General features: G+C 36.7%; 2 protein-coding genes across 10 annotated transcripts in view; one reads left to right on the top strand and one right to left on the bottom strand.

Moving 5' to 3' along the window:
• The window catches only part of NCOA3 (nuclear receptor coactivator 3), a 104,834-nt gene that overhangs the window by 3,512 nt on the left and 86,035 nt on the right, over positions 1 to 15,287 (bottom strand). For 2 of the 5 annotated variants that reach the window (XM_058036105.1, XM_058036102.1), the window contains one exon: positions 11,215 to 12,793. The exons of 1 other annotated variant lie outside the window; for it this stretch is intronic. In XM_058036105.1, the coding sequence (XP_057892088.1) occupies positions 12,638 to 12,793 (156 nt within the window). In that variant the 3' untranslated portion in view covers positions 11,215 to 12,637. Of the gene's footprint in view, positions 1 to 11,214; positions 12,794 to 15,287 lie in introns of those variants that run through there. 2 more of the 5 variants (XM_058036101.1, XM_058036103.1) reach the window with 1 other exon arrangement.
• SULF2 (sulfatase 2) overlaps positions 1 to 15,287 on the top strand; it is an 83,343-nt gene that overhangs the window by 39,199 nt on the left and 28,857 nt on the right. For all 5 annotated transcript variants that reach the window (XM_058036112.1, XM_058036111.1, XM_058036108.1 and 2 more), the window contains 4 exons: positions 4,647 to 4,886; positions 7,642 to 7,793; positions 10,641 to 10,810; positions 15,075 to 15,225. In XM_058036112.1, the coding sequence (XP_057892095.1) occupies positions 4,652 to 4,886; positions 7,642 to 7,793; positions 10,641 to 10,810; positions 15,075 to 15,225 (708 nt within the window). In that variant the 5' untranslated portion in view covers positions 4,647 to 4,651. The remainder of the gene's footprint in view (positions 1 to 4,646; positions 4,887 to 7,641; positions 7,794 to 10,640; positions 10,811 to 15,074; positions 15,226 to 15,287) is intronic.

The following is a 15,287-nucleotide window of genomic DNA, read 5'->3' as shown; positions in this document are numbered from 1 at the left end:
GAAAAATGAGAACTCTTGTATGTGTAGTCTGGTGGGGCAGTTTTGCCACCAAATTTTTCTGCATCCAGTTTCTAGTATGGATAGGAAAATTTGGAAAACGGACCTCACAGAAGAAATAGAACATAAAATTAATCAACTTGTACTTCTCATACACTTACTCATCTTGTTAAGAATTGAATCACAGCAACGTTGCAGCCTTTGTACAGATGCTTCCTTTGTATCAATATTACTGTATGTCTGCAGAATCATAGATGTCACATTCTTCTTTAAGGTAGTAAGAAAGACTGCTATGGAAGTAATCTCATCAAATTAAATGCCGTTCAAATTATCAGGATCAGGTGATATTGTTGTCACCTTTTTTTGTAATGGTTATTTGGATCAGAAATTAGGCAATTTCAAGAACATATATCCCAAAAACCTAAGCACGTTTTCTTGCAGGCTTGGAAGATGGTCCTAAAAAATGTATCACCTTCTATTTTGCGTTAGCCTTTGTGTTTCTGATGCAATTGTGTAAGTCCTTTGGGCAGTATATTTCACTTGCCTGATAACTTGATGCTTTCCAATTTCAAGGATAATGGGCATGTGTCCATGCAAATTAGGATTTAGCTAAGGCAAATCCGTTTGATGAAGCTGAGATTGGATATTTGTCATGTGCCACTAATGGCTTTGGGAGACTCAATATTTGTTTGAATTAATTTTTATTGTTGTCTGGTGAGCTGTCCAAGTTAATCAAAATTGCCATTTGTGGTGATTGTAGTTAGTGCATTTAAGCAAGATGAAAACAAGATGTGAATTACAAATAAAAGCTAAGGAAAAGTTGGAAGCTATGAAAGCGTAGCAGAGAAAACTGTGGGTAAGATTTCATCTGTTTCTTAAGAATATTGTGTAACTGATTGGTGTTTTAGCTTTCATTGTTCACTTGTAGCAACTTTGGAGGTAAAAGGGAATGCAACACAATCCTAAGTGCCTTTAACAGCCTTTCCTTTATTTATTTAAAGATAGATTTAGCAATGTGCCAGTAGCAGGTGGAGCTTACCAGAAAGACAATGTTGTCCTTTCCTGAAAGGAGGTGGTGGTTTTTTGTTTTGATTTTTTGTGTGGGTTGTTGTTGTTTTGGTTTTGTTTTTTAATTCACATTACTCTTAATTGTTTTACTGGAAACCAAACCTCAGCCTTGTATTGGAAGAAGGAAAATACTGATGAAGGGCTGGTAGATCAAATGCAGAATCTCTGAAGGACATCAAAGGAAGAATGAGTGTAGATTGTAATGGATACAAATGGGAGAAGACAAATGAGAACATCAAGAACTACAGACACAGACATATTTGATAGACTGTCTAATCAAAATACTTGTATTGACAAGCATAATATAAAGAAGCGGTTTATAGTGACAAGGAATAATTAATTAGGAATGGACTTTTTTTCCCCTACTGCATCCAAGTTAGCATAATGCTGATGTCCCGTGTGTGATGGATTCAGTATCTGCAGTTGAATCAGGTTTACCTACCATACTGCTATGGCTTTAACAAACCAGCTCATTTCATAGTCTAATTGGAGAAATATCTGATTATTTAGGAGCTTTTTCAACCACATTATAGAAATCTGAGTGAGAGGTGATTTGTATGTTTTGAGACCTTCCTCTGAAAAGCTACAAAAGTAGCATGGAAGATAATTTTTTCTTAGTTATCCTATGTGGAGATGGGGCTTTAGAACTTTGTTAACAATGTGAGGGTGTCTTGGGGTAAAGAAAGGGAAATGAAGATGTGAAAAGGATGTCTAAGGAGTTTCAAATACAATAAAAAGAGAAGTCTTTAGGAGACAATTAAAATTATGGGGTTCAGTTTATTGGAAAACACTTCTGAAGTTGTGCTTCAGAGTAGACAAATCACTTGATACTTAATACAAGTTCTTCAACAGTTGGAGCTCCATAAAATGTAAATTATTACGTCCTTCAACAAAACACAACTAATAGGAAGTTAGTATTTTTTCATAAATAATTTAATGTTTTCTCCATTAATACTAGTCAAAAGATCAGCTTCGTCCCTGAGGTGAAATGTGAAGATAGGTGAAGGAAAGTTATGGAAAGCACACATTTCAAGTGATATTTCACATAAAGTTTGCTTATCTTTGTTCACTGAGTAACTTTAACATTTCAAATTGATTGAACTTCCATATTTTCATAGTAGTCCAATGAATATTTTCTTAAAATGGTATTGAAATTTCTTTTAATTGCTAGATTTTTGTTTATTATCAGTGGTTTTAGACGGGTAGCAACATCTTCTGAATTAAGTATTGATACTTTTAAAGCATGACTTCCTGTCATATATCCACTAGTGAAATCTCCGAAGGTTTTCTAGCTCAAAAGGTGGTGTGGTGAGGTCCCAGTTGCTGATTAACACATAAGTAATCTGCCAGAGAATGGTTGTCTGTGTATTGGAGGCAAACGGAAGAAAATAAGCTTTAGTTGGCTGATTTAATGCTGTTTAAAATATTTAAAGCTGGCCTATTTAAGACTATACAGAAGAGTATGCTGGATTTTTATCTTGCGCTGCCCTGTCACTCTGTATTAGTTCTCAAGCTGGAGAAGCAGATTAGATCATATTGATATTGTTGATATATAAGATGTTGTCATTACAGCAGTACAGCTTCTTTTATTAAGGAAGCTTACTGTCCCCAGGGGGAGTCTTAACATGTACTGTTATTTATGCATAAATGCCTCTGTCATTTAAAGGTGTTGTTAAATGTATTTCAATATTGCAATGGCAAAACATTTTTTCAGACTGCCTGTTTATACTTGGGCTAGCTCATAAGACAACAGAGGAAACATCCACAGATCCACATTTTTCAAGCTCACATAATGTATAATTAACTGTTATATTTGTTAACTGTATTGTAAATACCTTTAAGCACTAACACTTAACCCACAGCTATTCTTCAGAAACTCCTTTTTGATATGTGAAGTTTAGCAAATTCTAAAGGGGCAGTGCAATAACCTGCCTTGGTTCTTGTCACAAAGTGATATGACATCTGCTCTGACTTGAGAAATGCACGCAGATTTTCAATTTCTGTTTAACACCCATTCCAACAAAATGGTCTCAAACTAATGCCATGGCAGTTCTTAGGTAAAATGACCTGCCATAGCAATTAACCGTCCTTCATGGTGCCAGAGAGTCAGATTTTGTATGTGGCTTATGACCATTTTCCCTCTAGGTTTTGACTCCTGGTTTTTTCAATGTGCTCTGTATTAACCAACCTACTGTTGCAATTTCATGATGAAATTCTGAGCTTAGAAGAGCTTAGAACAAACCTAAATCCATTATTGACAGAAACAACATAGTTTGTGCCAGATGGTTGTAGGATGCAACCTACATCAGCTTTGATTAAAGTTGAGCTATTAATCCAACTCAGCCTTGGGCAAGTTAACCCCAACCCTATTCTAGCATGAGCCCATACCTTCCTCTCCGTGTTGTCAATTGGCTTTTTCTGCTCATAACAAGAAGGGAGGGTTGATGATGAACAGGTTTTATCTCCTTTGCAAGGTCATGCTGTTGACATGTACCATGACAAATTCTTTAGAAAATTGAAATTCTTCCTAGATCAAGAAAATTTTCTTTACCTTGCTCAGTTTTTACTATAAGGCGCTGATAGAGGAGGGAAACTAAATTTCTTATTTCTCTGATACTTGGTGTTTCTGGGTTTAGGAAGAATGCTGATATGGATCCAGATTTAGTTAGGTGGATGTCTATGGTAAAGATCCAGTCTTTGACCAAAACCTTGTCTTGAATAAACAGAAGAAACATTTGGCAGCAATGTGGCATTCAGTAATTGTGGTCAAAAAGAATTTTATTCGTGTTACCCCAATTTATCCAAATCCCTTGCTTATTTGTTTGGTTATATAAAACATAGTAGTCATCTAAAAATCTGATTCTGCAGAATTAAGCCTAAGAAAATGTAGATAGTAAGACTTTTACCAGAATGGATGAAGTGGATAGCTAGAATTCAGTGAACTTGTTACTGAGCTTTTTGGTGTCTTTGGTTCAGTGACAATTAGAGAAATCAATACCTCCTAATATCTCACATTAGGGAATAGAACTATTTAACTACACAACAAGTCCAGAAGACCTTTTTTGAGCAGTAATTTGGACTAAATAGTCTTCCAGATGAAATGATTCTGTGCTTAAAACCCTCAGCCTTTTGCATAAGGCTGGCACAAAAGGTAGCGTATCAGGTTTCTTGTGAAACCAAAAATTAAATGACACTTACGGAGTACACATGCTTTGATCAGGGTTGCTGTATAAAGTGCTTTTCACCTTCAGCTGCTGGAAGAGTACTAGCAGCCCCAGAGAGGATGTAGAGATGCTGCAGATAGTTACGGTTGTAAATCTTGAACTTAGAGAAATGAAAGAAGCATTATGATCTGTGTCAACATGCTTGAGTCAAATCTTTACTTAGGACTTCAGTATTTAGTCCTTACTGAAACAATGGGAGAACTTCACTGAGGCAGGATCAGTAATCTCTCTGGATTTGGGTTCACTCAGAGATAACAGTCCCCTTACTACTTGTGCTTCCTTCAGGTCTCTAATGTAGCATCTGAGTTCTTGTGACTGAAACAAGAAAATACTTCTGACATGTTTTCCCTCTTTCAGGTTCTATGCAAGTGATGAATAAAACAAGACGTATCATGGAACATGGAGGTGCTCATTTCATCAATGCCTTTGTGACAACGCCCATGTGCTGCCCATCTCGCTCCTCTATCCTGACAGGGAAGTACGTCCACAACCACAACACTTACACCAACAATGAGAATTGTTCCTCTCCATCCTGGCAGGCTCAGCATGAAATACGCACCTTTGCAGTGTACCTCAACAATACAGGGTACAGGACAGGTAAGATCAAGGCTGGATCCATCTGAAAGTTTCCTTAAACTTACCTTAGACTTATTACAAAGACTAATGTATGTTTTTTAATTCTAATTTCTTCTTGACTTCTGGCATTCTGAAGTGCATAATGCCAGAGCTTAAGTCTTGGTGTTGCTTTAGCTTCCTTTAGCTTCCTTGTATTTTTACTTAAGGAATTTTTTGTTTACAAACAAACAGCCAACAAAAATCCAAGACTTCTCATTTTCAGAAGATGGAAATAAAATACCGTGTATGCTTGAACTGAGGACCTAGCAAATCTAGAATATGGCCTACAATTACCTGAAGTGTGCAGAGCAACTAAGAAAGGTGCTATGAAAAGGAATTAGTGTTTTGACTTCTTTCATAAAACTGATACATGAAGCAAATTGGGAATGAGAGAGAAGAGACTGCTCCTTTTGTGTTTTGGGGCAGTCAGCTGGTATGATTTCTCTAGACAATCAATTCCCAGAAAGGTTTAGGAATAATTGGCAATAATAATTTGTTGGTTTTTATTCTTTAGTTTTGAGGTGCTTTGGTAGTACTGGTTTGCCCTGCAGATGTGCACTTTAACTTCTTAATTCCTTCTTTGTGGTGTGGCTTGTTTGTTGGCTTGGACGGGGTTTTTGTTTGTTTATTTTTGGGGTTTTTCAAGGAGTAGAAAAAGAGGCAATGAAGAGTAAAGCTTCTTGAGACTTGCTTATATATTTCAGATCACAACCTTGGAGTGAGAAAGCTTTTTAATCAATTCATAACCCAGGCCATCTCCCTGGGGTTTTTCTCTCCTCTTTTCTCTTTTGTGCAATCTTGAAGGCAGAAACTGTACTCTTCTATTCCGCTTCATAGCTTCCATCTGTTTTTCTTTTCTGCTGCTGGTTTCACATCTCCTTTGCCACTTCTCTATCTATTGTGATTTCCCTGTGTTTTGTTCTGTTGCAAAAGATGATTCTTCTGGGGATCAGTCTTTCTGCTCTGTAGTGTGTTCTCTGAGGTAGTAGCATTTGTGGCTGGGATCTATAGAGACTTGTGCTGCTGCTGACACGTTTGGGAATGTGTTAGTTATATGCAGGCAGGAGGGAGCAGTGTGGTACAGGTTTTTCTTGCACAAGTTGTGAGTGAAAAATAGGCGACAGAAAAGGTGCGTCTTTCCCCTAATCGTTTTTTTGGTTTCAGCCTCAGTTGTCAGTTTTATACTTTTTTTTATACTTTTTAACTTCAGCACTTTAAAAAGCTTAACTAACTTTGTTAGGCACTGTACTTGGAAGAATAGAGACACCGAGCTCAAGGGAAGTTCAGTCTTTGGCTGTGATAATGGGGGATGGAGCATGTGATAGCACACTGTGCTGTCAATGTGCCATAAGGTAGAGAAAAATTGGCCATCAGTGTGTGGTAGACTAAAATGAGTGTGTGTATACACACCTCTATTTCTCTTCTTAGTCTACCTGGTGAAGTACCTCAATGAAGGGACTAAAGGGATCTGATAACAAAATGTAGTCTTAAGCTGTTCCGTGAAAATACTCTTAAGATGCAGAAGACTCACTGTATGTTTTATGCAACCCATTCGATTTCCTGCAGTTACTAAGGTAATTATACTAACGCCACATCTTCTAATCCTTGCAGTAGTGTCATACTTCTGGTTGTTACAAAAGGTACTGACTTGGGACCATTTAGTTGACCATTTTGAAGATGGCTTCAGTACTTAGGAATTACTGATTTTGAAAATCTGGTCAGTTACTTTAATACCTGTAAAGAGCTGGTATCTCATGAAAAAATCTTACCCATGGAGCAAAATTTAATACTTAATGACAGGATTTTTATCTCAGAACCCTCATATTTCTGCAGTTAATTCATTAATTTCAATAGGTTTCTTCAACTGGACATTGTCAGTCTAAGAGTATATTTGGCCATGATGTGAATGCAGCGTATAGTTGACCTTTGGGCTAACTGGTTGTTCCATGCAATGCTGAGAGTACTTTCTCATCTTCTTCCCTCTGATTGTCTCTCAGGGAACAAAAGTATTAAAAGTAATTTTTGCTAGATATACATCTGAAAAATAATGGAAGTGTTCTTCTCTCTCCCCCCCCCCCCCCCCCCACTCCATCGCTATACTAAAGATTGGGAAAATGTTCAACTTTGGGCTCAGGAAAACTGGTATCAGATACAGAAGTAAGAGATTTTAGAGAGGCAAACAAATCTTTATGTGTAATTAAGACGCAAGCTCAGAACCCAAGTTAATATCTGGAAAATTGTCTGTTGAAATAGGTCAAATGCTAAATGCATTTTCAAAATACCGAATGCACAGCATTCATATTGAAATATAGAGTGTTAATATCTTAAAACGTGAGTTCTTATTTCACACTCTTGGTGGTAAGTGCAGTTTCACAGGGCACTAATAAGTGGATAGATGCAACTCAGCATCGTGAAGGATATGAAGAGAAGAGTCTGGGAGGAGGAATGTATGGTCTGACTCCAAATATATCAGGTACTGAAAAAGAAAGTATAATGGTAATTGTGGTCCATTTCTCCTGTACATAGGTTGTAAATCAAAATATCTGCATTATGGAGATATAAATAACAAAAAAAAAAAAAAAACAGAGGCAAGATTAAGACTCAGAGCTTTTATCTTAGATCTGTTGTAATGGAGAGAACAAAGCTATTTTAAGAAGAAACAGAAAGGAATTAATCAATTTAACAATGACGTTTCTGTTATGCCTTCTTACTATGCTTCTGCTTTCTCTACCCCTAGCTTTCTTTGGAAAGTACCTTAATGAATACAATGGCTCCTACGTGCCTCCCGGTTGGAAAGAATGGGTTGGATTACTTAAAAATTCTCGATTTTACAACTACACGCTCTGTAGAAATGGAGTGAAGGAGAAGCATGGATATGACTACTCCAGGGTAGGTCCTGTTGATTTATTTCTACTAACATTTGGACATGACCCCAAGAAAGCTGCACTTCATAGTTTCAGTCTCTTTTTGTACTTGAAAGCTGCTATGTGTAACATTATCTACAACGAGTAACAGTAGTGTTGGGGCATTGTTATCTTCTGTTCTGGGAGGGTTATGTTACTGAAAACATTGTTACTAACAGTGTAAACAAGTAAAATGTTCTGAGACTGTGTTAAATATTAGGACCTGAGGATGTGGCAATAGACTTAAATGCTTCCGGTTAACTATTTCTGTGCTTTGTATGATAATTATTGTGGCAGTGGAGTTACACAAGCATTAATGAGATGAGAGTCCATTTCCCTCCAGCTAGACCCACCCTTTTTGTTTAAGGAACTTCTTTCACAGCCATAGTACTATGGAGAATTCACAGAATCCTGGTACGGTTTATGATAATTCTGAATCACTGGAGAATCTAACTATTGCGTTTGTATTTCTGTGCATACAGATGTATATGTTTTTTAATATCCTTTCAAGGATATTCTATCCTGACTAAACTTACAAAAATGCTTCATAGTCATAATCAAATGCAGTTTTATTCTTCCTCATCTAACATGATGCAGTTCAATACCTGCTTGCAGTCAAGAATCTGTGAAGAATGACAGCTGTGTGTACGGAAATGTTGTGATGGAAATATATCTTGTGTGGAAAAGTGTCAGCCGAGTGATCTCATAGGCACTGTTCTCCATCTCTGTTGTACCAAGGACCCAACAGGGTGCTTTATGTTCCAATACCTTCAGCTCTGTTTTGTGTGTGCAAGGGTTGAAAATGTTTACATTTCACTTGTTTTAGTTTTTTTCTTACAGAGTTTGGTAATAAATAAAAAATAAGATGATAGAAATACAAACTTTTTATAATCTTCATATTCTTACATAATAAGCAGCTACAGTAAAAAACAGTATGCAGAACAGCAATGCTGTTTGACAATAATTCTGGAGTTCAAATGAGCAAACAAAAGCTGAAATGGAAGACTCTTTCTTTCCTGCCATTTTTGTTGCTGGAAACATGATTTTCCAGCAATTACCAACATAATCAGATGGATTTTTTTTAGTCCTATCTGTTTAACATAGTTAGTGTTAATTATGTGCCAGTGGAAAACTAGGGAAAAAAATCATTGATTATTCCGTCCTCTAAAGTAACTGCTAAACTCTTCTGAAAATTAAATTCTTTCAGATTTTCTTACAGTATATATTCTACTTTGATGTTTCTTTTTCAGCTTCTGTCAGCATTTTTTAGATTAACTTTAACTTTCTACAACTACAACCCCTACAGTATGGGCCTTTAAAAAAAACCCTTTAGCAATCAGGTCAGTGAAATGTTTCTGTTTGGTCTTTTGGCCTGGTAAATGCTGGGGTTTGCAGCGATTTTCACTTTGACCATGTGGAAACCTGTATCTTTAAAATGAAATTGGAAAACTATACTCTTGTAATGGCTAAATCAAAGATGAGTTGCACACTTCAAGTGATTGACTTGCTTAAAGAAGCAGCATGATGAAGATTAATGGCACTACATTTTTGAGAGCACTTAAGTATTCTCTCTCGACTATGAATATTGTCTCAGGCATTGAAAGCATGCAGAAGTCAGTTTTACTTTAGTACATTTTCCCTTCTCCTGTGTACTTTGATGAGTAGAAGTCCTTCATTTAATGCCTATTTAGAGAGAAAATGCCATCCCAGGAGCAGTCATAATTATGGCAGTTTCATAACAGTCATGCCTTGTGTTGTACCAGTGTGTAAAATTATAAATGGAGACTTTGCCAGACTTCTTCTGGAATAGACAAGAAATAACTTTGGGGAAGTAAATATAGTCCATGAAAAGGCTTCCTTTGAATGAAAAGCTGACCTCTTAGAACAAGGATGTTGACAGAGGTGAAGAAGAACAAGTGTCTTAACTGTGGCCAGAAAGCTGTACTCAAAAGAAGATGCAATCCAGTCTGTACCACACCTTGTACCTGTTTGCTTGACCAGAGGCAGACTTATGTCTGATTTTCCATCCTGCTGTGACTTGACAGTCATTTGGGGTTTTTTTAAGGTGTAGTTTCATATCCTACTTATGTTTGAGGGATATTTATATTCGTAGTGTTTCCAGGGAATCACCTAAGGGAGACCATGGCTTGTCATTAAAAATCCTGTCTTCAATCCCTATAGCTCTTGCAGATATCTTAAGAATGATAATGATACTTCTTAGAACATACAGAGATAGTCCAGCTCTTCTGCAGGAAGTTTTCTAAATTCTCAACAATATGCGTGACAGAGCTATATATCTATCAGATTGTCACTGTAATATTGAATGAAGTCTTTGGTTCAGTTAGCCCACCATCTTCTCGTGTTAGAGATTTCTGGTTTAGAAGAGGGTTAAAAAAGAAAAGAACATCAAGCCATTCACATTATCACAGTATTTTTATGATGTAAGGTTGGACTATACATCTTGAAAATACTGACACTGATAATTTTTTTTAATTCATACCTGGTCATTGTATTTAGTATTGTGTTTTTCATCATGTAGTTACCCACTTTAGGAAGAAAGGGTACTGTTTGATCTCTTTTATTACCATTCAGTTCTGAGAAAAAAGCTAGAAGCTGTTGGTTTTTGTATTTCTAGGCAGTGAAAAAAGAATTGTTTGAGTCTGATTTTTTAAGTTTTTAGTATCTGTAACTTACGTCCTCCTCATACCATTCTATGTGAAGTAGCTTCTTTTTTCCTATTTCTTATGATACCTCAGACCTCTCCTTCCTATTGCCTCCCCCAGTTTGAAATTCCTTTTCAAGTGTCTCATTATACTTTTGCTTCTACTTGCAGGATTATCTGACTGATCTGATTACCAATGACAGTATTACCTTCTTTAGAATATCAAAGAAGATGTATCCTCACAGGCCTGTACTGATGGTTATAAGCCATGCTGCTCCTCATGGTCCTGAAGATTCAGCCCCTCAGTATTCACAACTCTTTCCTAATGCCTCAGAACACATGTAAGGAAAAAACAAAAACTTTGATTGGTTTTTAGGTTCTGGAATATGGAAGTTCTGGGTACCTCAGGGGAACAATGTTTTCTTTATAGTATTCTTGGCATAACTTTGTCACAAATATATAAGAAGCATTTCCAGATAAAGGTAAAGGGGCAGTACAAGTCCGTTGAGAATGGCTGCTGCATCTAGAACTCAGAACTGTAGCTCATTGAGATAAATGGGAAGATTCATGCTGAATTCATTGGATATTGTTACAGCTTATTTGGGAAGTAAAGCACTTTTTATTCTGAGCATGGTGATCAAAATTTGGTTCTCGGGCTATAATCTCTTCAAGGGAAGAAACTCTGTCTCCCTGTCCTTACTTAAAACTATAGTATGCAATGCATATTACTCCTGTTGCTTTTATGGAAAGAACAGAAATACAGGCCTGCCGCACCAAATTCCACAGGCTATTTCTGAATGAACTGGTATGTCCGCACATGACCCAATACAATGTCTTGAACAGATCCCAAAAGCAGTATCACCTGGTTCCTGAAGGAATATGTTCATAAGCTCCATGTTGAGATGTTTCTTGTTTATAGAACAGAGACATTTTGCATGTACAGCTCTTAATGCTGCACTACAGGTATCTCCTCGCAGGGAGGTAAAATGAATGCTTCTCCCAAATCACCTCTTGATGCAACTGAAAGCATTCCTGCAGTTTTCTAATTACTGGCTTCATGCCTTCCTTGATGTTCAACATCTGTAACTTTCTTCCTGTGTGTTGCCCCCTCCCCCTTCTTTTTTAAGGGGAATTCTGTTTTGCTTTGGGTTTGTGGAGGAGCTGGGAACTGGTGGAAACAATTTTCAATTGATGGCCAAAGCTCCTCAGGATAGCCCAAAGTCCAGTGAAAGCCATTTGAGCTTTTCTGTTTTATTTAAAATAGAGTCTGAGAGAAGTTTCTTTTGTTTTATTGTCTGGTTACTGCATAACTTGCAATTACATATTTCGTTATTTTCTGCTGTGTCCAAGAGAATCTGTGGCACAGATCATCAGCAATTGTTTCTTGTTTGTTTGCCATTTCATGATTTCATTTTCTTTAATGAAAATTTTGGAAATGCCTGATGAACAACTTCACATGGCTTATATCCAGTATTGAGCTTAGTTTTATTAGGCTCCTTTGGAAGGCATTTGGATCTCAGAGATTATTATCAGGCAACTCTTTGTAGCAATTTACTTCCTAGCTGAATGAAGAAGAGTACAAGGATGGAAGCAATGAAAAATACAGACTAGATAAATCTATTTTTCTTTTGCTTGTACTTTAAATTTAATTGTTCACACAGATTAGGTTTATCTTTCTAATTATAAAGTAATTACACTTTTGGTTTTGTTGGTTTTTTTTAATTTTAGGTGACTTTTTTTACAGTGATAACAATTACACAGGAAGTATCACTTTTTGAAAAGAAGTTTTGTTTGTAAAAAATAAATTATCCTGATAGATTAAGCAACTGTGTTTTTCTTTTGGATATGAAAATAAAATAGCATTTTTTGTACATCTCACACAAAGAAATTGACAGTTGTCTCCTAAACAAATTTTCCAGCACTGCATAATGACAATAATAATAAAAGTAATCTGTCAGAGTTTTTATTGACCTGGGTTTAAGAGTAAATGTAAAAATGCAGAACATGTACATACAGTTGAGGGAATGATGCAAATTAGTTCTCTAGTTTCCAATTTTTCCCTTGTTCCCAAATTCTAGGGAATCTCAGTAACAGATAAATCTGTCAATGATAAAAGGTTGCAGGCAGTTCTTACTGTTTCATTGTCATGTGGATGTTGTAAGGAAGGATCAGAATGCAGTGGAATAGTTACAAATTGCCCTAAAGCAATAAGCAATACCCTGAACAAAGTCTTTTCCTGGTCCCCAAAGCAGAAGGCAGTACACCAGGTGGTATGATCCTCCACCTTTCCCTGTGGTAGTGCTGGTGAAGTCTGTAAGTGGATTCTGTGGAAAAGAAAAGCCTAAGAAATGTGGGAGGCTAGTGCTTGGTATTGACTGATTTATATACTGCATCATGTGGCATTGCTAGTAATAACCAAAAGCCAGCGGTATGGATTTTAGTCAGCGTGCTGCTTTGCTTCTGAGCTCTGATATGTACTTCTGTAGCTAATTTATGCTGCCGTTCTCTTGATTCTTTACCATGTTCTGACTGGTATGACCATTCTGCCCTATACTGCAGACTCTCTCCCTCTCATTCTGTAGAGCTTCTCTCTGTGTGTACCGGCACTCTTGTCTTGTTTTAAAATTATTCACAGAGCAAATCCCTCAGCTACATGGTTTTCCTTTATTGCTGCCTATATTGTGAGCTGTAGAGAATGTGGCAGCTGGGCAATTTAACAGTGGTTAGAAATGTTACTTCAGTGGAGGGTACATGTTACCACCCATCTTTTTCAAGGTCAAATCTGTCTGGGGCTTCCCTTCTAGGTACTTCAGAAGAAGTTGTCTCAGCTAGCTTCTAGGAATGTTAATGTTTGTGTTTTTCCCATAAGACAGACAAATCTGTTAAGGATTAAAGGGTTACATTTGTAGTAATCAAGGAAATTTGTGGGCTTTGGTTGGATTAAATAGTGGGAGATTTCAAATCAGCCAGGAAGTCATGAAGTAAGCGGAAAAGGAGTTTGCGAAGCATTTTTGATTCATTCTGGACATCACAGAGCAACAGTTTCCATAATTGTCAGCATTTTCAAAGAGGCAATGTTATTATTTCAACCACAATAACATTCTGAAATTCAAGAGAATATTAACAGTACAGAGAGAATAGGCACCAGCCCTTTCATCCCTGTATGAAGAAGCCTCCCCTTGCCAAATATGCATATTTTTCAGATAGCGTCTAACAGAGGCTTTCTGCATAAAAAATGTCACTGTCAGATTATTAATTTAATATTTATATTAAATCTCATAAGACTGTCACATTCAAAGATGCATTATATATACAGTATTTTGATGAGAAGTTTCAACATACATGATTTTTTAGCTCAATAACTTTTAATAACCTTGCTGCTCTGTTGCCTATACAAAACCAAAAGTAGAAATTTCTCAAATAGGAATTTATTAGGATATTCTGTGCTGCTAATAGGAAAGTAAATGAGTATTTACATTTGCATAGACTGAGTTTATTGCTTTGAATGAAAAAAGGAAGCCTAACCAAATTACACAGGAAAAGTAATTTTTAATGTTTTAGACTCTGCACATGATGTGTTTGACCCATGATGTAAAGAAATTGTAAAACGTGGTCTTTAACCTGAAGTAATATAAGGAATAAATATGGTACATAAGAATAACATTTCTTGCAAATGTAAGCTATAATAATAGCTTTTAGTGAGTTGGTTATCCAGAGAGTTGACATCATGGTGGTAAAATAAATCTTTTATTTAGGTTCCGCTAAACTAAAGTTATGTAATTATGCATAGAAAAGTGAATCCTGGGACTTCCAACCATGTGAAACTATGGGCAGTATTTTTCCTCATCACTTTAATGATGTCCCAGAACCATGAGAACTTGGAGGGACAATGAGATTCTAGGGGGACATTGAACCAAGTTCTTAAGATTTTGCCAGGACTTCAAGCGAAGAAGTTGGTGGCTGGAATGAGTCCTTAAAATACGGCCATATTTCCTAATCCCACTTTTTTTCACAGGTCTTTAAAGTCTGGCAATTTGTCCACTTCTGCTGCTCACATGCAATTGGATACCAGTAGGCGGAGTGCCTGTGTTCTTCTGGTGCATAAGTGTGACAATATTCAAGTAACCAGTCGTGCTGAACCCTAAAAGGCTGTTAAAGAACATAGTAGAACCTTTACAGCAAGTTCTATAGTTGTTTTGAAACAGCTTGCACAAGGCATAGTATTTGGTGCTAATGTGGGCAGAGTGAAAACAAAGCAATTGCATGAATAGAAGCTCTGTAATACATGCTTCATCCTGATCATACTCATGGAGTTTAGTCTTCTGAGGCTAAGTCTCTTGGCTTGAAATATGTACTTGTTAGCTTGGAATCGCTGGAAAGACAAGATGTGTTTAATGTTTACATAGATTTTATTTCCCCCCAAGTAGTTTTCATTTTCCCATGCTTCATAACATGAAAGTAGAAGACATTTCAATAGTACTCTTAATATTTTCTCGTGTACCTCAGATAATACTTCCTATAGTGTTGATCAAATGGAAATTAATCATTTCTATGACTTTTTTCTACTTGGCTAAAACATTGTGGTGTTCTCTCTCTGTTCCTTAGTACTCCCAGTTATAATTATGCTCCAAACCCAGACAAGCACTGGATAATGAGGTACACCGGTCCCATGAAACCTATACACATGGAGTTCACTAACATGCTACAGAGAAAGCGCCTTCAAACACTCATGTCTGTAGATGACTCTATGGAGATGGTAAGATTAATAGTCACTTTTGTTTTGTTTTTTGGCTAAACAACAAAGTTTTTGTTTAGTGA

The sequence above is a fragment of the Melospiza georgiana genome, chromosome 17, assembly GCF_028018845.1.
Source record: "Melospiza georgiana isolate bMelGeo1 chromosome 17, bMelGeo1.pri, whole genome shotgun sequence".
Lineage (NCBI taxonomy): Eukaryota > Metazoa > Chordata > Aves > Passeriformes > Passerellidae > Melospiza > Melospiza georgiana.
This window is presented reverse-complemented; position numbering and strand designations above follow the sequence as displayed.